Raw genomic sequence first — 24851 nt, 5'->3', positions numbered from 1 at the left:
GGAATCTGACACCATCTTCTGGCCTCCATGGGCACTGCATGCACACGGTGCACGTGTGTGCATGCACACGCACGCACGCACACCTACACCCACACCCACTCCAACACTTATACATATAAAAACAAATATTTTTAAAAATAAAATAAAAAGTATAACATATCCTTGCTGTTTTATTCAATAGTTCCACTCCTAGGTTTTACCCAAGAGAAAATAAAATGTGCATTCATAGAATCAGTTGTACAGAAATGCTGCTAGGCACTGTGATACATGCCTGTAATCCCAGCACTTGGGAGGTGGAAGCAGGATGGTAGGGGGTTCAAAGTCCTCTGCAGCCAGTAAGTGTAGAGCCAGCCTGGCCAATGGGCCAGCCCTACGTGAGTGTATATATAAGAAGGGTGTTGCTTTGGAAAGAACTCAGCGCTATTCTTGCCTGATGTAGGTAGCAAGGCTCTCTCCACTCCTTCATGTTTTGTCTCTACTCTTACCAAGATGGAAACACGTTGCATTTCCTTACACGGTGACAGTTTGTTGTTGTTGTTTTGTTTTGTGGTTTTTGTTTTTTATAGAAAGCAGTATTCATCTTCTGCTCATCATTGAACCTGCTCACTCCAGTTCTTGCTGCTACGACTAACCCACACAATGGACTCTACTCTGAAATTGCGAGGTAAAGTAATCCCTTTTCTTTCCCAAATTGCTTCTTGTCCAGGTATTTTATCATAGTAACATACTGAAACTGGAACCCTGCTTAATTCCATTTATATAGACATTCTGTTTATTCTAAAAGATGCAAAAGTGAATGATAGTGGCGGAGGCAGAGAGCCAGGTTCCTGGGGTTGAGTGGAGCCATGGGGAGGGTTGGGGACCTTTGGATTACCAAAGGTTGTTGTTATTCCTTATGCCTCTCGGGTAAGGGACATGCTCTCTTCGTTGCAATTAAAATTTCATTCTGGTATGCATATCAAACCTTTCAAACTGTTTACTTCAAATGTCAGTGGTTTTGTGTTCAATATGCTGTTGACAGAAAAATAGTATACATAAAAGAAAATCAATCTAAAATTACTTAAAATTTATTCTGAGACCGGAGTTTCCACAGATTTAAAAGTTTTAAAGCAGTTAATAAAGAGCACACTTGAGCTCTTAGGGTAGAAACATTGTTTCATAGCTGAAATTGGATATATTTGAGGATGATAATTCACTAGCCGTTAGTGTAATATATATCCTGACAGGTGTTTGGGGGATGATAAACCATCCTGAGCTCTCTCCTTCTATTCTTTCCCCTTATCCCTCAGCCATGAAAATGGGTAAGACAGTAAAGATGGTTTAATTAAAAATGGTACTACATATATATGTATGTGTGTCTCTCATCTCATAAAGACACCAGAGTAGCTCCAACCTCTACATCGAGCAGCTGAGCAGCTTTTTTTTTTTTTTTTTTTAGAATTTGAGGCTTACAGAAGGAAGCTTCATTTCACAGATTAGAATCTCAGGTACGAAATGACATGAAATTGTTTTCTCTGGTCACATAGATAGGGTTGGATGACTTTTACAAAACATCCAGGGCTCATCAGTTAAAGTACTTGCTTCTCTTCAGAGAACCCCTTGTTTGAGACCCCCCTCCCCCAATCTCAAACTTGCAAGTATCTGGGATTACAAATGTGTACCACCAGGGCCTGGCTAAGACCCATGTTAATTCAGGTAGGGTGAAGAGGGGGCCTTGGGATTTCTTTTTTCAAGTCACTATATAATGTAGGAAAATCAAGGCCTTCTGGTGTCAAAGCTGACCATCTGTGAAAACTGCTGGCTTTCTTGACTCCTGATACCACAAGTCTCCTGTGGTAGACACGACCAACAGCATTGCCACCTATTAAGACTTACTTTCTAATTTGCTGCCTGAATCCATATATTCTGCCACTTTGGTATTTTAATAACAGCTAATGTCGGGCTGGGGTATAGCTCAGCTGTAGAGTGCTTGCCTAGCATGCACAAAGCCCTTGGCTTGCTCCCATGATAGCATATACCCGCAATCTCCACACTAGAAGGTGGAGCCATTGGTACTGAGGTTCGAGGTCATCCTCAGCTCTAGGTATGAGGTCAGTTTGGGATACGTAAGACCCTGCCTCAAAGAACAAACGTAGCTAAGTCTTACTTAATCCATAGACTATTGTCAACCTCCTGGTAAGTGTTTTTATATTTCTCTACTGCTGGCTTCTGGAATCGGCGTCATCTTCTAACTTGTGGTCAATATATGCCATGTTTTATTCTGTTTCTATGGCTAGAAAATTTAGACAGGAGGAGGAGGAAGGAGAGGAGGAGGAGGACATGTATAAGGAAAAAATATGTTCTGCCTAAGAATGTTCCTCTCTGGCTCTAGAAATGAACAAAGATTCAGTAATTGTGAAGGAAATTTCCATGAATGTCTATAGCATCCCGAAGCAGGTGCTTTCTCACTGCTCATGATTAGAATAATGCATTTATCCACTTCCAGTGATAACCAACGCCTGCTGATTTCCTCCCCACATAAACACTAAACTAATCAAAATACCATTAATAACAAGGCATTTTGGGTAAGACTTATTTTGCTAGTAGAAGTTTAGTTACATTTTTAAAAGCAAATTTTTGATTATGTTGACCTGTTTTGCTGGTTTGAAATTCTTCTTTTTGGGGGGTACTACTGCTTACTTCCACAAGATGGCAGCACTGTGGGCTGTTGCAGGCCCCTCCTCATGCAGAATGACGTTTTTTTAGAATACAGGTTAGAATTCATCCTACAGCCTTCCTTCCTGAAAAAAACCCAAGCTTCTTGAGTTATGAGAGGTATCAGAAGTGTATCTTTAACATGTGTGTGTGTGTGTGTGTGTGTGTGTGTGTGTGTGTGTGTTGTGTCTTTCATATAAGCCAGTGCCAGAGAAGGAGCTGGGCTGGTAATGAAAGATTTTCTGTTTTAGATTTTCTTTCTCTCTACTTCCTCAGCAGCTTTGACAAGAACACGGTTCACTTTAACAAAGCATGATGACTGCTCTCCTCCCCCACTTTCCTTCTTAAAATGGGCATGTAGCCATGCTGATCCTATGTTAAAATAATATATATATTATTATCCACTAAGCCCATAGGAAAGAGGACTGTGGTAGAAAGTGGCAGGTGACAAGATGTCACATTGAGCTTCAGACCTGGGGTAAAGGGATGATCTTCCCCAGGTGGTGTCACCTCCCTGTGACTTGCTCCTACCCTCAAAGGCCGAGGAAATGCAAAGTCACATCCCACTCACCCCCTCCCCACTCAAACAGCCACCTCTCCATGTCTTCTCAGTATGGCTGCTGCCACATGTTGAGCATTCTAATTATTAACTTTGAAGGTAAAGAAAGGGAAGAAATGGCTTCAGTAAAATTCTAAAGTTGTTTTATATCTTTTTTCATTATCAAACCCTAATATTCCCTTGTGTTCCCTTCTGCTTCTGACTGGCATCTATTTTCCAAAGCAACATGGATTTGGATATTACTATCCTTTTAAATCTTATAGAACATCTTCCAACAGGCTTTGAAAGGTGCATCTTTCTGTACGTCAAATGTCTCAGTAACGGTTTGGGCTCATAGGCACAGGACTTGACTTACCAAGTTATATAGCTTAGGTTATAGTGTTTGATTTCTGGGAAGCTATCTCTTATCATAGATTGCAAAGCTGTGACAAAGTTGTGACACCACCAGCAGGGGGTCATGACAGCCAATCAGATCTAGTCTCTCGCCTGAAAAATTAGCATGTATCTTCTCTCCCGTGAGGTTGGTAGCAACCAAACATCTGAATTCATCCCACAGTGAAGAAGACCCAGCCCAGGTAGGTAGGGCCAAGTCCTTGGGCTCTCTGTTTACCCAACACAATCATCAAGAACTAACTCTTTGACACCCGAATAAGAACCAACAATTCAGCATCCAAAATTAGCATCTTTGAAACAATTTGCTTTGGAGCTCAGTTTTGGTTGTTTGATTATATCATTTAAAAGAGCTAATAAATTCATGTGTGCACCCATTGATTGCCATAAAGAACATCTTAAAGCATCCATTTCCACAGGAAGACATCATTCCCTGAGATTTTCTTCCTACAATAACATCCAGAACAGGGGAGCAGAAGAACCCTCCCCCCATCAGGGGCCAGCCACAGAGAGCTAGGTACTTTGAGGAGTCAGGTTTTTTTGTCTTTATTTTAAACAGCCAAATTCAGACTTCTGTCACCACAAGGAGCAATTTGCTGCTAGGAGCTGCTCAAATCCCAAGCACCTGCTTTCTCTAGTCTAGAGACAGATGGTACATCATAAAAATAGGGAAATGCACAGAGAAGATGGATTCCTTTAAGAGTTCTTTATGGGGTCTTTGCCCCTAAAATCGAACACAACAAATACACACATTTCCTGTTAATACTTCAGCTGAGAATTTGGGAACTGATGCCAAGCATTAAAAAAGTTTCCTTCGCCTGATTTACAGACACACGTTTACATATTCCCACTGGAGAGGAAAGTAGCCTAGAGCTTATAAACATGGTAGTGGATTTGGAGAATCCTAACTAATAACCTGACTGCAGCTGGTCCTCTTAACCTTGACACTATCAACTACTTAGGCAAGTCCTTTTAAATTCTTTCATATGACTCTGAAGCACTGTTCAATGGCATAACCTCATTTACATGTGTAGGGCTGGTGCCAACAAGCAGAGCCATAATAAACTGGCCCCTTATGATATAAGTTTCCACAATCATTATGTAGCATCATGTCTCTCAACTCTTAGGAACCCCTTTCGGGCTTATTAAAGCACAGCTTTGTTGGCCTGGCTCCCAGAAATTCTGCTTTTAGTAAGTTTAGGGTTGGACCTGAGAATTGACATTTCTAACAGTTTTCTAGATGAGGCTGAGCCTGGTAGTCTGAGGGCCACTGATGTAGAGTGTCCCTTTGGCATACTGATGTCAATAATAATTCTTTGGGCCTGTGTTGGCCCCTCAATAAATACCCACTTTGTACTGGGCACATCGGAAACACATATTTTGTTTACATTTAGATGCTATCATTAGTTGCAAAACTGATTCATAAGCAATGCTTAACTCAGTGTGGCAAGGCTCTTCTATCCTTTAAGCATCCAGGGGAAGTCAATGTCCTTGCTGCTTGGTTAGCTGACATGCAACCTCACCAGCCACCAGGAGTGGCTGATACATGCACAACATACATACAGAACAATTTCTACAGAGCTGTCTGTTGAAATCTGTTAAATGTCTTATGATTTTTACTAACTTTCACCTTGGGTTTTAGTCTTTTTTAATTATTATTTTTTAAAAGATTTATTTATTTATTTATTTCATGTATGTGATTACACGGTTGCTGTCTTCAGACACACCAGAAGAGGGCATCAGATCCCATTACAGGTGGTTGTAAGCCACCATGTGGTTGCTGGGAATTGAACTCAGGATCTCTGAAAGAGCAGTCAGTACTTTTAACCACTGAGCCATTTCTCCAGCCCCTTGGGTTTTAGTCTTAAAGAAGCTGAATTCTGCTGCCTTAAATCTCTAGGCACACTCCCACAGATGAAACTGGTCAAATTATGACAGATACTCCATAGGGAGCACTAAGCGATGTTTAGTATTTATATATTCAACTCGTTTCTTCTGTACTTACACTGGCTAAGTTTTAAAGCATGACTGGACAGTGGTGGTGCACACCTTTCATCCCAGCACTTGGGAGGCAAAGGCAGGCGGATCTCTGAGTTCGAGGTCTACAGAGTGAGATCCAGGACAGCCGGGGCTACACAGAGAAACCCTGCCTCAAAAAAACAAAACAAAACAAAACAAACAAACAAACAAACAAAAGCATGGCTCTGCTGTAAAACACTGCCATCATCTTCACATCCATTTCATGCACACTGGAGAATGTAAACATACCTTATTCAGCTTGACGAAATATTCCAACCCAGCTTCCAAGGGGTTTGTGTCACAGTTCATCTGGAAGGAAAACAGGTTTCAAATCCCAGGTGAGCATGCTAATTTGGTTCACATAAGAACTATGCTGTCCTTAAAAGGCTTGGGACTTCAGGGAGGTCTGCCTGCCTTTTCCTCTGGGTGGGGGGTTAAAGGAGTATGCCACCACTCCCAGCAAGTCTTAGTACAGGGCAAGGGGAGATCACTAAAACAAAAACAAACCCATCAGCTTCACTCAGCAAATACTGGCAAGCACTGGCTCCCACCTTGAACTGATGCATAACAATGATCGAAACGGAGACATCACTTTCTTATATTATTCTTTCCAGAAGCAAGGACACTTGATGGTTTTTGCATAAAGATTCTGTAAAAGACTAATTACTGACTAGTCTCTGAAGCAGTATTTTCAATTCAAAGGAAGCCTTTTGGCAAATGCTGTCATTTTTAAATATAGCAAACACAGAGACTGAACACTGAGGTTGGTTTCCACTGCTCTTTTATTTTAAAGGTGTTAATTAATTTATTTGTTTTTATTATGTGCACATGTATGTGTCCGTGTCTGTGTGTGGGTGTGTGCGGGTGTCCTATCCCAGAACTGAAGTAACAGGGGGGCTGTGAGCTGCCCTGTGAGGATGCTGTGACCTGCCCTCTGGTTCTCTGCAAGAGGAGCACACACTGTTACTGCTCTTAACCAGTGAGCCATCTCTCTGGCCTCCGATCTTTTACCTTAATAAATATTTGAAGGCTAGTACATGATGTTCCATAAACAAGAATCTCGTGTATATTATGTAATAATTTTAATTACATAATTGTGTTTTTTAAAATTAACAAGTAACTTTGCCTGTCTTGTAATTTGCCATGAATAGGAATAAAGCAGATGACAGAACACTGGCTTTTGCAGAGTTCAGAAAAGAGAAAAGGAAGGTAGGATTAAAGCTCAGAACTAGCTGAATCATGATAGGATGCATCAATTCAGGGGAAACACAAAGTTTAGTTCTAAACTTGAATGAAGTTATGGGGTTTTATCACTGTTTTGTTTTTAAGGTTTTCTTTTTTTCTCCTCAAAATTTTATTAGAAGATTCTAACTTATATGATGAGAACTGAGGAAAAATGAAAGAGATAAACTCAGTGGGAACTGTTCAATGTATAGCAATGGGAGCAGAGTACCCCGACACACTCAGTTCACAGTGTTAATGAGAGAGGACCTTTCTGGACGTTGGACTGCTTGATGTTTGTTCTCTTTATGGAAATGAGAATGCCTGCTCTAACCTCCCAAAGAGTCAACACAAACCAGATAAATGTAGGTCTACTTCACACCACATAAAATGGTTCTCTTATTTCCTAAATTAGCTTGAGTTACTCTGAAACTATTTTTCTGTCTGCCAAAATGTTTCTGCACTAGAGGGCACTCTGGCACTGTTGGGAAAGAGGACCTTAAGATGGAGCACAACGAGAGGAAAGCAGGAAAAAAAGAGCATCAGGAACACTGAGGACTCTCAAGGGGCGGCTTCTCTGTCCTTTTTCCTGAGCACTGGGACAAAGCTGTCCTGTTTTCTGAGCGCAGCCGGCCTCATCTGAGTCCTGCCTGTAGACTGAGTTCACTGCAGCAGGCAGGACCAGGCTTCCTGTAAGCTTGCTTCTATGATAAGGCCCAACCTGAGCTTTCAGGTTAAATTAGAAATTAACTGGATGGTGTGTTTGTTTGGCTCATTACTAACCACCACTATGTCTGTGCTGATTCTTTGGGATAAATACTCCATTTTACAGAGCATCCAAGAGATGAGTAAAGGGTAAATTTAAACTCCCCGAGTCTCCACTCTGAGGCTCTGGCCCTTAAAACATCAGTTCTCTGAAAAAGTCAGGGTTTTGTTTCTCCCACAAGGCAAATGGGACCCTAGTCACATGAATCTGGATGGTGTGGCTCAATGAATCCAGCGACTGTATGCAAAAATAAGAGTCATGGTAAAGGTAAGTCAGGGAACGAGGGCTTCTGGGAATGTGCATTGGGGCATCATCTTGATGACAACAGTCCATGTGGGAAGACCCATCATGATTGTGGACACCACATTCCCTGGGCAGGGGATCCTGGACTGGGTAAAGTGCAGGAAGGCAGCCGAGCAGCTGTACACGGGCGTGCGATCACCAGCAGCTGTACACAGGCATGCGATCATTTCGGATTATGGATGTAAAGTGATCACTCTCTCAAGCTACTGCCACTGTGATTTCCTTGCTCTGAAGGGCTGTAACCTGGACCTGTGAAGGATTTGAAAGGTGACACTCAATTCCTCTGGGGTGTGCCTGCCAGAAAATGCTGGGGTTCACCACCAAGCAGGGGAAATTAAGGCAGAATAAATGTTACCCCCAAATCCAGTCAGTGCTCAATTGGGATGTAGAGAGGCAGGGGAGTTCTTTCCCTACTCAAAGTCATCTAATGGCATTTGATTTCTCTTCTAGCCAGAACTGATAGTAATGCTATGCAAACTAGTCCTCCAACGAACATTAGATACAATAAGGTAAGCATCCATATGAGGATGCTAGCATGCAAACCTCTGAGCCCCAGGCTCGGAAAGCCTTCTCCAGTCTCAAGGCGTTCAGGGCGTAGGTTCCAAAATTGCCAATGCCCTCCTCCTGGCCCGCACTCATGATGCACTCATACAGCGCTGCAGAATCTCCTCGTCTGTGGTACAGCTCCCATCCCAACTCACCTGAAATGCACGGGCAGAGCCCACACAGGCATGAGAGTGGAGCTTGCACGGCACGCACTCACGTACATTAGCAACACACAAGCAGGAAAACCCCCCACTTGCACAAAGCAACCTTTGCCAGTCTTTAAAAGAGCAGCTCACAAGGAGCTGGGCAGTTCAGTGGTTGTGTGTAAGCCTGACTTCCACACAGAGAGACTGCTGTCAGGACTTACTTTTTAGCCTGGACCCTGGCTTCATACTGAACCTCAACTGTTTTCAGGACAATGATAGTAGGTAAACAACTAACATGTTTTCACAGGGTTCATCTGGATATGGGAGGACATCTGTAATCCCTACACTCAGAAAGCTGAGAAAGGTTTGTGAGCCTTGGGCCAGCCTTGGCAACTGAGACACTGTCTAAAAATAAAATGCAACAAAATAACAACTTTAAAGAGGATGAGGAGCAAGATCAGACTGTACTTACCATGTGGGTAAGCACAAAGACCTGAGTTTGCCCAGAATCCACATGTTAAAAACACACACACACACACACACACACACACACACACACACACACACACGGGAAGTCTGGGGGTGCAGTGGGGGAGGGGTGTTACCCACAATGGCTCAGTGGGTAAAGGTGTTTGCTGCCATGTCTGATGAACTGAGTTTGATCCCTGGGACCCACCCATGGAAGAAAGAACTGGCTCCTGCAAGTTGCCCTGTATGTGGGGGATGTGGTACTCCGGCTGGCAAGCTTCACCTAGTCTGTGATTCGCTGAATCAGGGAGAACAAGGCAACATACATGGTTGATCACTGCCTCCCCCACATGTAAACATGTGGACCCCCACAAGCATGCACAAACATATGTGCACACACACACAAAAAAATAAAGGCGAATGAATGGATTTCAAGGTTTAGATACTCCAGTTTCCAAGCCAGGAATCAAAAGCATATATATTTAAAAAGGGGGGAAGTATTCACATTTCTTCCTTTCAGGTAGCCAGTTGTAGTCTTTAAATTTCTATTGTTTCTTGTCCACCCCCTGCCCCCAAATCCTTTCATTTCATTAGAGCTATTTGTTAAAAACCAAAGAAAAAAAGGAAAAAAAGAAAAAGGAAAATAAAAAATAACCAAACACTCTTTTTTTTTTTTTTTTTTTTTAAATCCCAGTCACTCTTTTTGCAGAGGTTGGAAAAAGTTAGGATGGAAAGCCAGGGGAGCTGTGGTTTAACAGTGAGTCCTTGTTCCCCTTTATCACAGGGTGATAGTGTTGGGCTCCGCCAGGACACCCCAGACGAGGAGCAACATGGAGCTAAGTGTAGGTTGGCCACTAACTGCTCCTTCAGTAAGAGGACAAGGGCATCAGAGGAAGTGAGAAGCAAGCCAGAGCATCGCTGGGTACTGAAGAGCTGCCTATACCAATATATACTCTGTGCAAGGCTGGGTGGAGGCCTCCAGTGACCGTCCACTGAAGGGAGGATGTGCCGGGGCCATCATCCAGTGCAGCATACCTGTGGGTCCCGTCCCCTTCTGGGGGTCTAACAAACCCTTTCACAGGGGTCACTGGAAAACACAGCTATTTACATTACAGTTCATCACACTAGCAAAATTAGAGTTATAAAATAGCAATGAAATAATGTTATGGTTGGGTCCCCACAGCACAAGGAACTGTATTAAAGGGTTGCAGCCTTAGGAAGGCTGAGAACCACTGCTCTAGTGGAAAGCTTGGTGTGGTCATGGCGGGCTGGAAGCCACACTATCTCTGAGTGTTTCCATATAGTGTGCTGACTGTGGTCTTCCATTTATTCTAATGGTGTCTTTTGTTTCTTTCTCATCAACACTTCCAAAGAGAAGCGACTAGAAATCCGTGGAAGCTCTATAAAGAGTGGGCATGGCCAACAGACTTCTTATCTTAGAGTAGGGCAGAAGAATTCTTCAAAATCAGAGAAAATTAAGCAGGGAGTTTGGGGGAGACTGAATGTGCATATGGATGAGTGTGTGTGAGTGAGCATATGAATGTGAGTATGTGTGTAAGTGAGTGTGAACATGCATCACAAGGGTGTGATAGTGGGTGACTCTGTGTGAGTGTATGTGTGTATGAGTGTATGTGAGTATGCAAGCTTGTATTGTGACTGTGAGTGTGTGTGTGTGTGTATGTGAGAGAAAGAGAGAGAGAAAGAGAGAGAGAGAGAGAAAGAGAGAGAGAGAGAGAGAGAGAGAGAGAGAGAGAGAATGCACTGTGAGGGCATGACAGTGTGTGTGGGTATGTGAGTATGTGTGTGTGTGTGTGTGTGTGTGTGTATGTGTGTGTGTGTATGTGTGAGCATGTACAGTGAGGGCGTGACAGTATGTGTGGTTGTGTATGTGAGTGTGGTTATGTATAAGTGTGAGATGCACTGTGAGGGTGTGAAAGTGTATGTGACTGTGTGACAGTGTGTGTGACTGTGTGTGTGAATGTGTAAACATATACTGTGTGTGAGCATACATTGTAAGGGTGTGACTGTATGTGGCTATGTGTGACTATAAGAGTGTGTGTGTACAAGTATGTGTGAGATGCACTGTGAGGGTGTGAAGTGTGTGACAGTATGCAGTGTATGAGTGTGTGTGTTTGTGTATGTGAGATGCACTGTAAGGGTGTGACACTGTGATTGTGTGAGTGAGTGTATGTATGGCTGTGTGTGAATGTGTATGAGATGCACTGAGAGAGCATGACAGTGTGTATGGTTATGTGTAAATCTGTGTAAATATGTGTGAGATGCACTGTGAGGGTGTGAAAGTGTATGACAGTCTGCAGTGGGTGTGAGTGTATATGTGTGATTATGTGTGCGTGTGTGTGTGATTATGTGTGAGTATGTGTGTGGTTATGTGTGAGTGTGTATGTGGTTATGTATGAATGTGATTGTGTGTGAGATGCACTGTAAGAGTGTGACAGTGTGTGATAGTCTGCAGTGTGTGTGTGTGTATGTGAGGTTATGTGTGAGTGTGCATGTGTGATAGTCTGCAGTGTGTGTGTGAGGTTATGTGTGAGTGTGTGTTGTGTGATAATCTGCAGTGTGTGTGTGTGTGTGAGGTTATGTGTGTGTGTGTGATAGTCTGCAGTGTGTGTGTGTGAGGTTATGTGTGAGTGTGTGTGTGCGATAGTCTGCAGTGTGTGTGTGTGAGGTTATGTGTGAGTGTGTGTGTGCGATAGTCTGCAGTGTGTGTGTGTGAGGTTATGTGTAAGTGTGTGTGTGCGATAGTCTGCAGTGTGTGTGTGTGAGGTTATGTGTGAGTGTGTGTGTGAGATGCACTGTGAGGATGTGACACTGTGTGTATGTATGTGAGTGTGTGTGAGTTGCACTGTGAGAGCATAACAGTGTATGACAGTCTGCAGTGGATGTGAGTGTGTGTTTGGTTATGTGTGAGTGTGTGTGTGTGAGTGTGTGTGAGATGCACTGTGAGGGTGTGAGTGCATGTGTGAGTGTGTGTGAGATGCACTGTGAGAGTGTGACAGTGTGTGGGTGTGTATGTGATGCACTGTGAGGGCGTGACTGTGTGTGAGTGAGTGTGTGTGAGATGCACTGTGAGGGTGTGACAGTGTGTGGGTGTGTATGTGATGCACTGTGAGGGCGTGACTGTGTGTGTGTGTGAGTGTGTGTGAGATGCACTGTGAGGGCGTGACAGTGTGTGGGTGTGTATGTGATGCACTGTGAGGGCGTGACTGTGTGTGTGTGTGAGATGCGCTGTGAGGGCGTGACAGTGTGTGGGTGTGAGTGTGTGTGAGATGCACTGTGAGAGTGTGACAGTGTGTGGGTGTGTATGTGATGCACTGTGAGGGCGTGACTGTGTGTGTGTGTGAGATGCACTGTGAGGGCGTGACTGTGTGTGTGTGAGTGTGTGTGAGATGCACTGTGAGGGTGTGACAGTGTGTGAGTGTGTGTGAGATGCACTGTGAGGGCGTGACTGTGTGTGTGTGTGAGTGTGTGTGAGATGCACTGTGAGGGCGTGACTGTGTGTGTGTGTGTGAGTGTGTGTGAGATGCACTGTGAGGACGTGACTGTGTGTGTGTGTGTGAGTGTGTGTGAGATGCACTGTGAGGGCGTGACTGTGTGTGTGTGAGATGCACTGTGAGAGTGTGACAGTGTGTGGGTGTGTATGTGATGCACTGTGAGGGCGTGACTGTGTGTGTGTGTGAGTGTGTGTGATGCACTGTGAGGGTGTGACAGTGTGTGACAGCCTGCAGTGGGTGTGAGTGTGGGTCCCATTTCTGGTAGCCTTTCCTTACTTTAGCTTGTTTCCCCATTCTTACCGGTATAGGAGATCCTGATAGCAGTGACAGGAATGTCAGAGATCTTTAAAGACTTGGTTTGAAGAAACTTGAAGACATCATTGCTGAGATCTTCTGAGGTCAGCTTCTGAAGGACTCTCCTTGCATATGGCCCTGCAACTCCCAGGACCCCAAGCTCATCGGTTATGTTTTGAATTTCCACATCATATCCACCTCTGACGGCTGCTTCTTCAATCCATCTGCGTTGGAGTCATAAGCCCTGGGTAAACGTGACTTGAATAATGCATGTTTCTAACATATCGTGTCTCTGAAGTCTTCCTTCAAGTTTGGAATTACCAGAAAGTCCCTAGTGGGTCAGGGCACGCGGCCATGTCACTCTGAAGGCTGGAGAAACTGAGTTCCCTAGATGTAAATTGCCCACTTAAAGGTTGGGAGGAAATTCTTCCAGGTAACGAGAATCTTCCCGTTTAAATGAGCTTTGCCATGCTTATAAATCGTGATGGTTCTGTTGCATTTAAACTAATGGTCCCATCCTCAAAAATTAATTTAAACCTGAATTTGCTTCAATACCTGTACACAAGATGCATACTTGTGCTGCTAGCCATTAATAATGTGCCTGCCACCAGACACATAATTGCTCTGACAATCACAAGGAAAAGAGGAAAAACTCCAGTCTCAATTTCTAAGTCTTGATGAGTTTTTGGAAGGCAATGCTCGGGCCAGGCTATAATTTATTGAGCTGTCCCTGGAGCTCTGCGAGTCTATCACAGTGTTCCTCTAGACGAGAAGAGGCTCAGTGGCTAAGGTGACCTCCACACCCCTGCGCTTGATCATCAGATTTCCATAATTCTACCACTCAGGTGAAAATCTGAGTCAGACCTTGATTAAATAATAATAATATCCCCTACACTTTCAGGATACTACACTAAAAAGATGGAAACTTTATAGTGGACCGGAGGTCCAGGCAAAGGCTGGTCAGCAATTTAGATGTGAGCCACTGTGCAGAGGGTATCCCAAGGGGAGAAGCTAACCAGGGAGTTAGCTGGCTGAAGCAAACCCGATGTGGCACCTTAATCAGTCATGCTGACTTGAGCAGGTAAGTTTAACTCACATCTGTTTCCTCATCTGCAAATGAGGATAACTCATACTTTGAAAAATCTTTCTATTTAGCACATGTTTGTATATAGGGTGTATATATATGCACACATGTTGTAAGTGTGTGCAGAGGCAAAGGTTGACACTAAGTATCTTCCTTGATGGCATTTGTGGTGGTTTGTATGTGCTCGGCCCAGGGAGTGGCACTATTAGAAGGTGTGGCCTTGTTGGAGTAGGTGTGGCCTTGTGGGAAGAAGTGTGTCACCGTGGGGGTGGGCTTTGAGACCTTCCTCTAGCCATGCAGGAGCCAGTCTTCTCCTGACTGCCTTTGGATCAAGCTGTAGAATTTTCGACTCCTCCAGTCCCACATCTGCCTGAGTGCTGCCATGTTCCATCCTTGATGATAATGGACTGAACCTCTGAACTGGTAAGCCAGCCCCAATTAAATATTGTCCTTTATAAGAGTTGTCTTGGTCATGGTATCTCTTCACACAGCAATGGAAACCCTAAATAGACAGCACTTCACTGCATTATTTTTGAGGCAGGGCCTCTCACCTAACCCCAAGGCGTGCCTATTCAGAGAGCTTGCTGTAGAGATGTCCTGTCTCTGCCCCTAAGTACTGGGCTTACCTGCAAGCCACTGTGCCTATTTGCTATTATATGGTTGCTGGGGAGTCGGAACTCTGGCACTCAGGCTTGTGAAGGATGCACCTCCCTAGCCCCTACAAAATCTTTTTTTTTTAAAAAAAGATTTATTTATTATTATACATAAGTACACTGTAGCTGCCTTCAGACACATCAGAAGGGGATGTCAGGTCTCATTATGGGTGGTTGCGAGCCACCATGTGGTTGCTGGGATTTGAACTCAGGACCTTCAGAAGAGCAGTCAGTGCTCTTACCCGCTGAGCCATCTTACCAGCCCCCCTACAAAATCTTAAGAGAATTAATTGAGGTCATGTCTATAAGGAGTTCTGGCTCACTGATGATGTTTAATAAATAAAAGTTAAGATTAGCAGAACCAGCAAACCACTGGATGGGTCACCTTGTTGAGGGGGCAGGGGCTTTTTTTTTAATTTATTATTATTATTTTATGCATATGAGTACACGGTAGCTGTCTTCAGACACACCAGAAGAGAGCATCAGATTCCATTACAGATGGTTGTGAGCCACCATGTGGTTGCTGGAGTTTGAACTCAGGACCCCTGGAAGAACAGTCCATGCTCTTAACCTCAGAGCCATTTCACCAGCCCTGGAAGCTCCCATTCTTGCCTTGACTTCCCCACAGCGATGGACTATAACCTGAAACTGCAAACTGAAGTCTGTGCCTTTCTCCCCTAAATTGCTTTTTGTCACAGCATTTCATCACAGCAACAGAAACGAAACTAGAATACTAGCACAAGAAAAACTGTGTAAGGCTGAGTCACTGTGTCGCTGGATGTCCATTTACCTAAGATCGTGAAGTTCTGACCCAGAGCCAGTAATCAACAGGAACTCCCCAGGGGATTGGTGGGAAACAGTCAGCTCGGCATACACCCGGCCTTTGGGTGTCAACATGTGACTTATGTTTGTAAAACCCACCTGCACAAAAGAATTGAGAATCATTTGACGAATTCACACACGTCAATTGTGTGTACCATGAGAAGGCTCACCTCTTACCATTTATGTCAAGTAGATGAACTAAAACCAAAGATTAACTTAAGTTTTCCATTTAAACAATCATACAAAATTGTTTGTCCTAAAAATGGCATTTCAGAGCTAGGAAGATGGCACTGAAGTAAGGGCACGTTTAGCCAAAGCCACCCTAAATTCAATCCCTGGAACCCACAGGTCAAACAGAAAGACTTTTGCAAGTTGTCCTCTGACCTCTACATGCATGACACACATAGATAAAATAAGTGTAATAATTTAAAATAACCAACAACACACTCATCTAACTACAATCAACTTTTAAGATCTTGTGGGCATATCAAGTGAATCATTAGTTTCGTAGATGACAATCTACTCAACAGAAATTTTAGTTGAGGATTAGCGTGCATACTCCTGGTCCCTTGAAGTGTTCCTGCATCCACTTGGAATAAGTGGAGTCAAAAAAGTTGGATCTGGGTTTTTTAAAAGGATCAGGTCAGAATCCTGGACCTTGTCTATTTACCTTGGGAATGACATTAGCAAAGAGGTGGTCCAGAAGTTGAGTGGAATCTCGGCCTTTGATGTTGAACTTGCCAAATGGAGTCAGGTCAATCACACCAACTCTTTGCATAACCTGTTTGTACTCAGAGCCCACCGGCTCAAACCAGTTTGTGCGGCGGAAACTTGGCCTGAAACACAATATTTACTGCCATCCATTATGCAAAAATTATAAAATATAAAATAAGAATATTTTAATCAGTTTCCCCCATCTAGGAAAGCTTTCTGGAGCTGGGGGAGGGGCACCCTCAAATCTGTTCTGTAAATCATAGACACGCTTTGGAGTCTGACCTTTTATAGCTTACTTATCTGTCCGTTTGACCCATTTTATAGTGAATGAAGTGTTAATTAGCAAGAAAACTAAGACAGAACTCATGGGTACTCTGGTCTAGAGGGCGGCATAGAAGGCAATAGTCCAGGGGGTTTGAAGCCTGGTTGCATACTAGAATCATCTGGGGGGGGGGTGCTTTTTCAAATACCAGCTGTAAAGCCTTATTAAGTCAGAATGGAGTGTGTATGAATGCTGTGCATGTGTATGTGTGCATGTGCATACATAAGTCTCTGTGTCTGTGTGTATCTACCTGTGCCTGTGTCTCTCTGTGTGGGTATCCATGTATATGTCTCTCTGTGTATGTCTGTGCAAGTATATGTCATGTATGTGCATGCACACACACAGAGAGAGAGAGAGAGAAAGAGAGAGAGAGAAAGAGAGAGAAAGAGAGAGAGAGAGAGAGAGAGAGAGAGAGAGAGAGAGAGAGAGAGAGAGAGAGAGAGAGAGAGAGAGAGAGATCTAGCCAGCACTGTGAATACAAATCACTTCCACTTGTTAAAAGGGCATTGGGCACCATGGCAGCTTCCAGGGGTGCCCACCCCTGAGATAAGCAATGGTCTAGCCCAGCACTCTCTCTCTTCAGAGAAAAGGCACAGAGTGGCTTCTAGGTCTTTTGCAGTAGCTAGTGACAGAACAAGGTCTATAACAAAGGTCATACCTGACTCATCTCCACTTTAGCAAATGGATTCCTAACATAGTGTTTTTAGCTTCTGAACAGGGTGCTAAGTCTGCAGAGTTTTCCTGTAGCTTAACTATTAATTTTAATAGTTTCTTAACTATTAAGAAACTTAAGCCAGATCTAAAACATCACAAAATGAAAAAACAAGGCTAGTATTTATCTGAGTCATAAGCATGCCAAACACTCTAGACCAGCTGCCTCTAGAGCCAAACTCATCCGAAGCATCCCCACCTCTGTATTTTATACCACTTAAATGAATTTAAAATAGACTTCAAAACCTGTTGTTTCATGTGCATGTATGTTTACATGTGGATGCATGTGCACATATGTGCTTGTACATGTTGAAACCATAGCCAACCTCTGTGCCATTATCTCAGGAACCATTCACCTTGTTTTAGTTCCAAGACAGGGTCTCTTGCTGGCCTAAAGTTCACCAATAGCCTAGGCTGTGTGGCCAGCAAAGCCCAGGGACATGCCTCCCTCCACAGCTCTGGGATTACTGGCACATGCCCCCATGCCCAGCTTTTATACACGGGTACTGGCAATTGGACTCAAGTCCTCACGTTTGCATGACAAATGCTTTACCAACTAAGCTATTTTTCTAGTCCTGAACCCTGTTTAAAATAGCCAAGTGAGAGGTTGACAGGAACTGTAAGTTAGCTTCTAGGTTTGCTGTTCATGTTTTCTTAGTGTATGGGTTCTCATTGGGAAAAATAATCACCATGAACCCCAAGTCCAGCCATGGCATGCACACTTCACAGGGACTCAGAGGCCTGTTTCAGTGGCATAGCTGCTTTATTTTATCCCCAAGTACTGTGCTCTTGTGTGCTTCATGACCCAGAGCTGGGGGTCCTTTCCACACAGCATTTGAATGCCATGAAATTTATCCAGAAACGCCTAAGTCATGCTAAACCTGGGCTGAGAAAAGTTCCTCTGAGATTCTGGTTACTGCCAAGTAGACCAGGCATCACTGACACTGGCCAGTGTCCCCTGGGGTGGCCTAAGGAGTTTACCTCCACCATAAGCAGGTAATTGATACCACAGTAGACTTGGTGCTCCTCCGAGAGTGGCAGTTATGATGGAGGGGAATCTGTGTCCTGCTGTCTGTCTCCTGTCTACCCCTGCGGTGGCAGCCCTTGATCAGAACCACAGGCAGGCTAAGTCATTCACTTACCTATACTGAGTGTCCTGGCCAGGCTTGTAGAACCAGTGTGGCTGTTCCCAGCCTGCATGGAAGCCCATGGAACACTTGGACTTCAGGGTTTTGTAGAGCCCACTGACTCTCTGGGTTGGCCTCCCAGCAAACCGCTCTTCTTTAGGATAACCAACTGGGAAGGAAACACCAGTGCTTTAATAGTTTATAACTGAAATGATTCAATACACTGGAGGGCAACCCAAAAACATATATATGGCTTTCCCCCCAAAGTTGTCAGTTATACTGATCATCAAAGGGTAAAGTAAAAATACACTGACTGCTTAAAATCAGTGATGGACCCAATACATTAAGCATATATGGTAACACATTCAGTGATGGACCCAATACATTAAACATGTGTGGTAACACATTCAGTAATGGACCCAATACATTAAACATGTGCAGTAACACATTCCTTGTCTTTTCTTAAGGCATGGCGCTGTTTACAGCCTCCTGCCAGCCCCAGGGAACGGAACAGAATGTCTAAAGTGAGTGGGGCTGCAGGTCTTTCTAGATGACAGCAAGTTAGTACATCACCAATGTTGTTGCACCCGTATGATTCTCGGGCTTTGGCCTCGGTGTACTGTGTTGTTGTCCATTTGCCGTAGCGATTGGGATCCAGTTCTATCAGGTCAAAAGGAGGTTCTCCATGCAGGATCCAGTCACTGAGGTACTTCCCCACCCCACCAGCATGGATTATGCCATATCTTTTGGATACAAAGATGTTTTGGATGTTACAAATGTGGCGTATGCAAGTGGTGAAACATGACCATACCTCACAGGGCATCAGATCTGAAGTCACCTATGCTTTTCAGGACACACAAGTAATAAAATCTTTATGTTTAAATAATCATTTTTTTTCCTCAAAAACAAATCAATGTATGTTCTGGCGTGCAAACGAAAGGCGCCTCACTTGGCTGCTGGCTTGTTTGCACAGTTTCTCGAGGGATGTCATACCTACAGAGAGCCTACGACTGCAGGCTAGTAAAGATGCAGACTCCAGAGACCATGTGGTTGGTGCTCTGGTGCTCGCTCACCAGCCTCCTTGAGCTGGCTTTATCCTGACTGACAGGCTACTCAGTGGGAGGTACCCACCCCATCTCTTCTCAGCTCAGTGCAGAGCTGGTTCTCTTAGGTGGTGCTCCATGCAGACTCTTCAGCTTAGAAGCATTCCACAGAGGCAGGCACACAGTGGGTACTTGTGGGAAGGGTGGAAAGGAACATGACCTCTGTCCTTTGTAACTAAGAGGTCACTTGGAAAGGAAGGTCTGTTTGTCTCCTATTTTTACAAGACAATGTTTCGGGGTCTTATGTAACCCAGGCTGATCTCAAAATAATTATGTGGCCGAGGGTGGGCTTGAACTTCTGATCTTCCTGTGACTCCACCTCCCTACCTTTGGTATTAAAGGGATATACCACTATGCCTGGCTTATAGGACACTGGGGATCAAGCCTAGGGCTTTTCTGCATTTAAGCTAGCACTCTACCGAGCTGTATCCTCAGCCACAAAGAGATGCTTTAAATGTCTCATATGATTGTGATCTCAGAATGACCCAGAATGGCCGCCTCCAGTAGGCTTAATCAGGTCTACCTGCCCATTCATATCTAACAAAGCTTTTCAATATGGTCTTATCTATGACAACATAAAAGGGGGCTTTTGAAAACCAAATGGGGTGAAAATCATGGAAAGAGAATCAAGGGAGGTTGATACTAATTGGGAGAACCCCATTCTCTCCCTGGGTTTGATCCTCACCACCACATATTTTAAAAATCCTAACCAAGCACTCCAGTACACCCAACTATAGCAACCCAACAGCCAGCGCCTTGGTTCTAAGAAGCAAGGGAAGAATTTGGCAGAAAACAAAATGCTTTCTCTACAACTGCACTTCTTTAGAAAAATGAATGTACCTTGTCTGTTGACAAGTCAGTTCTCAGGCAGAATAAAAAGCTATCACTTTGTACTTGTAGCTCGAGGCTTGGCGCAGAGCTGGCAATCATTGAAGATTATTCGAACAAACAGCCAAAGAGAATAGAGAAGAAAACTAGAGTATTAGAAACTGTGATGTGATGGTGTAGTGAGTTTGACATCAGTGTTCAGCATATTAATGGGACAAATATTAGAAATGAAGTGCGGGCCAGGAGTGGAATCTTAAGTAGGAAGCAGCCGAGGGAGTCACACAGAAGCAAATCACGTTAGACAAACAGGAATTACGGTGAAAATACGGAAGCCATGCTATCCATTTGATATTCTGAATATGTCACATTCTGTTATGAAAATATCCCTGTCTGGTTGGGGCAAATTGACCCCTTGGAAGGTAGTGGCACAAGAGGAGACGTGAAGAATGGAAGTGACAGGAAACACATGACGACAGTTTCAGAAAATGACTGCCCCCTGTGTGCTAACCTTCATCATTGAAGTGCTTAGCCCTTGACATGTTTCCTTCCTTCATTCCTTGCCTCACCCTTACCTTACCCCCCGCCAACCCCCATGCCCAGCCTCTTCCACATTTTCCATTCCAGGGGACCCCAGTATTTCAAACCCCAGGGTGCCACTCACCCAAAGCCAATTGCTACCCAGTAGTTCCTGACCCCTTGGTGGGGCCCCACCATAGGCAGAATGTCTGGAGAGTAGGTGATAGGGCCATTGACGATATTGATGATGTCTGCCTTTTTCAAAACAGGAACCATTTCCATGGCGGCTTCTAGGTGGTCTGTGATTCGGTCTAAGTCAGACTCAAAAAGTTCCTTTCCAAAGCCTAGAGAGACAGGCGTCATGGTTAGAATGCCCACCACGTACAGATGAGTCTCAGATCCATGCAGTCTCTGAAACAGGTGCCCGTATGGAACATTCTTCCTTTTTCTTTAGATGCTAAACTTGGGACCACTGAGATGACTCAGAGGGTGAAGTCACCTGCCACCAAGCCTGACAACCTGAGTTCATTCCCTAGGACCCACATGGTGGGAGGAGGGAACTGGCTTCTGCAAGTCATCTTCTGACGCCTACACATGCGTTGTGATATCTGAATGCCCACATACACACATCAACCAATCAATCAATTAATAAATTAGTGTAAGAAATATTAAGTCTAAACTCGGCACTCACTATTCCCACACCAGTACCCCTCACATTCCTGGGAACGACAATGCTGTTTTTACTGAAACAAAAATAAAGAGGGAAAAAATGTGCTTGTTTTTTTACCCCAATACTTAACCCAATCATTATTTTTAAAAGAACAAAAAATTGGTTTGCCAGGAGAGATTTTTTAAAATCTTTCAATTAACATAAAAGTGAGAGCGAATGCACTGTACAGTTACTCCGGGGCAGTGGAGGAGGAGGACCATGCTCCGGGATCTGGGAAGGAGAACCTGAGAGCTCCTTGAACCATCTTTTCATCAGACAGCCTTTTTCCTGCAGCTTGCTCCCACATGTGCCCATGGGCTAGGGTTCTGTACACAGAAGTGAGTCTTGCATAACCACCACCTTTTTCTTGTCCTACAAGTCACTATGACTCAAATCAGGGTCACAGATAAATGTCAGGACATTTGTCCACACAGTATCTACCCAGGTTCCCCTAGCCCTTCTTGAGAACGGCAGGTCAGGGCAGTGGCATGGAGCTTCCAAGCTACCAGGGTTGCCGTAGAACACATGGACACTCATGCCAGGAACAACTCACAGTCTGGCTCTCCCCACCTCCAGCTAGGATTAATTAAATATTTGTTCAGCATTTACTTGAAAGAAAAGCCACAGCATGGGCAGAGTGGAGAGAGAGCCCCACCTCAGCCATCCCTAGTGGCTCAGTTCTCACTCTGATGTCAGGAGTAATTCTGCTCAGGTCCAGATGCGCAGGGCCCACTCAGCAAAGCCAAAACCCCTTGGCTGCTGGACCAGCCTCTGTAGGAGGCAAGGTAGGTCAGAATCCTTTTCTGTTACTTGAGAAGGAAAGATATGTTCCATGCTGCAAACTATTTATCAACTTACAATGCCAGAGAATAGGGCTGTGGAGTTGGCCCTGTCTAGAAAAGAACTGGTCTTGTAAACACAAGGACCTGAGTTTAAGCCCAGAGTCCATGTTTTAGATAGATAGATAGATAGATAGATAGATAGATAGATAGATAGATAGATAATGGATGGGTAGATGATAGATGGGTGGATGGATGGATGGATGAATGGATGATTGATTGATAGATGATAGATAGATAGATGTTAGATGGATAGATGATAGGTGATAGATAGATGATGGATAGATAGATAGAATAGATAGATAGATAGATAGTAGATAATAGATGAATGGATAGATAATTGATAGATGATGGGTGAATACATAGGTAGATAAATGAATAGATAATGGATGGATAGATTAGATAGATAGATAGATAGATAGATAGATAGAAAGGTAGGTAGGTAGGTAGATAGATGTGCCTCCATGCACTATAATCCCAGCACTGGGGAGATGGAGATAAAGGAGATCCCTGGGCCTCACTAGCAAGCTTAGCTTCTGATGAGTTCCTAGTCAGCAAGAGACCTATCTCAAAAAATAAAATATAGACAGTGTCTGGGAAATGACACCTAAGGATGATCTCTGGCCTTCACGTGTACATACATCTGTACATACATGCACCTATATCCATGGACAAACACATACATACAAGATTAAAACTAGAGGTGTAGCCTAGACAACCTAATTCTTGATTTGACTTTTAGGGGAAAATGCAGAACAAAACAGAACAAAAATACCCTGGCCCTTCTCCCCTACAGAACTAGAAAGCATGGCCTCTCTTGCTGAGGCACATGACTCCGAGCCTCTCTCACTTGTGAGGCCCAGGAGGGCCTCTGCTCACAGCTCCACCTTTGTTGAGGACTCTGACTAACCAGTTATAGGATGGATATCCTGTCCTGGGTACCTGTAGTGTGGACTACTGTCAGAACACACGCATCTGTGTTCAGATCTTTTAATTAAACCAAACAAGCAGATGGAGGAAGAGAGAGATGGCGGAAGGTTGGCATGGGCAGATACAACTATACCTGGAGCCCCAGCATCAATGTCAGCTTCTCTTCTCAACCAACTGTGTCTCTCCCCTTTCCTCCCACGTGGCTCACTCTCCACAGGGTATAAAGATGGTCCCTCCAACCCCACCTTCATGCTGCCCCAGACACCTGAGGGTCAGCACTGGCATTTTGTCCTGTTCTTTACCTGGCTCCCAGGCTTGGGGACCTGATCCATCATCTCTGACCTGCACACCTTCCATTAGCTAAACCCACCTGGAGGGACTCCATGAGCAACCCAGGAGGCTTGAAGTTTCATCTTCTCCTGACTTTCATAGGGACCAAACAAAAGTCCATCCCTTTCCTGTCGGAGGTAGTAGGATCCTTCCAGGTCACGGAGGACTGGGAGCTCTCGTTTCAAAGCCTTCACTTCTGGGATTGTTGATGTGACGACATATTGATGTTGTACCGGGATGAGGGGATGGTCTAGTCCAATCATTTGACCCACTTCTCGAGCCCAAAATCCTTAAGTGAGAAAATAATTTTAAAAAATACCACCACTTACTAATATCTATACCTATGACATTGATACTGCAATTTGTATTTGGACATTTCATTGTTTATTTGGTTCTAGTGCTGGAAAGCAAACCAAAGGCCTTATACGTGCTTGCTAGGTGGGACTCTACCACTGAGCCACATCTCCAACCTCTTAAGTATTTTTCAGCATTGCAAAATAGAAAGAGAATAACAGTTTTGATAATATCTGAAACTCAAAGAAGCTCCTTCCATGAAAAACCTTATCAAAGGTGAGTTAAAAAAAAAAAAAGTAACCTAAATAAACATATAGAAAGTTCAAATTCGAATAAGAAAGACAAAAGTACCCTTTGTGTGGACACAGCGAGATAGAGGGCGAGCCCTTGTGTGGATGTCATCAGCATAATTCAGAACAGCACAGCACACTGCAGCCCTCGGAGGCACCTCCTACCCCTCCCTCCTAAACCCCGCTCTCCAGTTCCACAAATTCAAGGCTGTTCTGTTGACTTAAAATTTAGAGTGTATGTACTTCGGGAGGAAAACACATTAAGTTCTGCTACTTCAAGAGTAACGGTGAGTTTGTGAGGTGCCTTCTAGTCAAGCACTGTAGTCAGAAAACTAGAGAGACTTGTAAGAAAGCTCAGAGGGGAGACCTTCCAGTACGCCCGAGGTGGGATCATCCCAAGTGCTGTGGGAAAGAAGAAGAAACAGCAAGATAGAGATTGTGCACATCCATTCCCAAGACAGATGCTGCCCCTTCTCATCATTTCCCCGGGTTTGGATCTGGAGATGTATGTCTGAGAGACCCCAGGCTCTACGACCACCAAGTCTCAATGTTTTTGCTGCTGCTGCCCCAGAAGCAGCAAGGCATGCTCCCTCTCGCTTTCACTCCTCGCTCCTCACTCTTGCTCTCGCTCCTTTTTTTTTTTCTTTGTGGCATGAGGTTA

General features: G+C 44.1%; 1 protein-coding gene across 1 annotated transcript in view; it reads right to left on the bottom strand.

Moving 5' to 3' along the window:
* Positions 1-24851, bottom strand: part of Dmgdh (dimethylglycine dehydrogenase) — an 80247-nt gene that overhangs the window by 22203 nt on the left and 33193 nt on the right. The window contains exons 6-14 of the mRNA XM_031359981.1: positions 23647-23895; positions 20944-21142; positions 18925-19094; positions 18367-18520; positions 16148-16313; positions 15446-15576; positions 12925-13142; positions 8496-8653; positions 5912-5971 (exon numbers count right to left, since the gene is read on the bottom strand). Coding sequence (XP_031215841.1) covers positions 5912-5971; positions 8496-8653; positions 12925-13142; positions 15446-15576; positions 16148-16313; positions 18367-18520; positions 18925-19094; positions 20944-21142; positions 23647-23895 — 1505 coding nt within the window. The remainder of the gene's footprint in view (positions 1-5911; positions 5972-8495; positions 8654-12924; positions 13143-15445; positions 15577-16147; positions 16314-18366; positions 18521-18924; positions 19095-20943; positions 21143-23646; positions 23896-24851) is intronic.

The sequence above is a fragment of the Mastomys coucha genome, unplaced genomic scaffold (genome assembly GCF_008632895.1).
Source record: "Mastomys coucha isolate ucsf_1 unplaced genomic scaffold, UCSF_Mcou_1 pScaffold8, whole genome shotgun sequence".
Lineage (NCBI taxonomy): Eukaryota > Metazoa > Chordata > Mammalia > Rodentia > Muridae > Mastomys > Mastomys coucha.
This window is presented reverse-complemented; position numbering and strand designations above follow the sequence as displayed.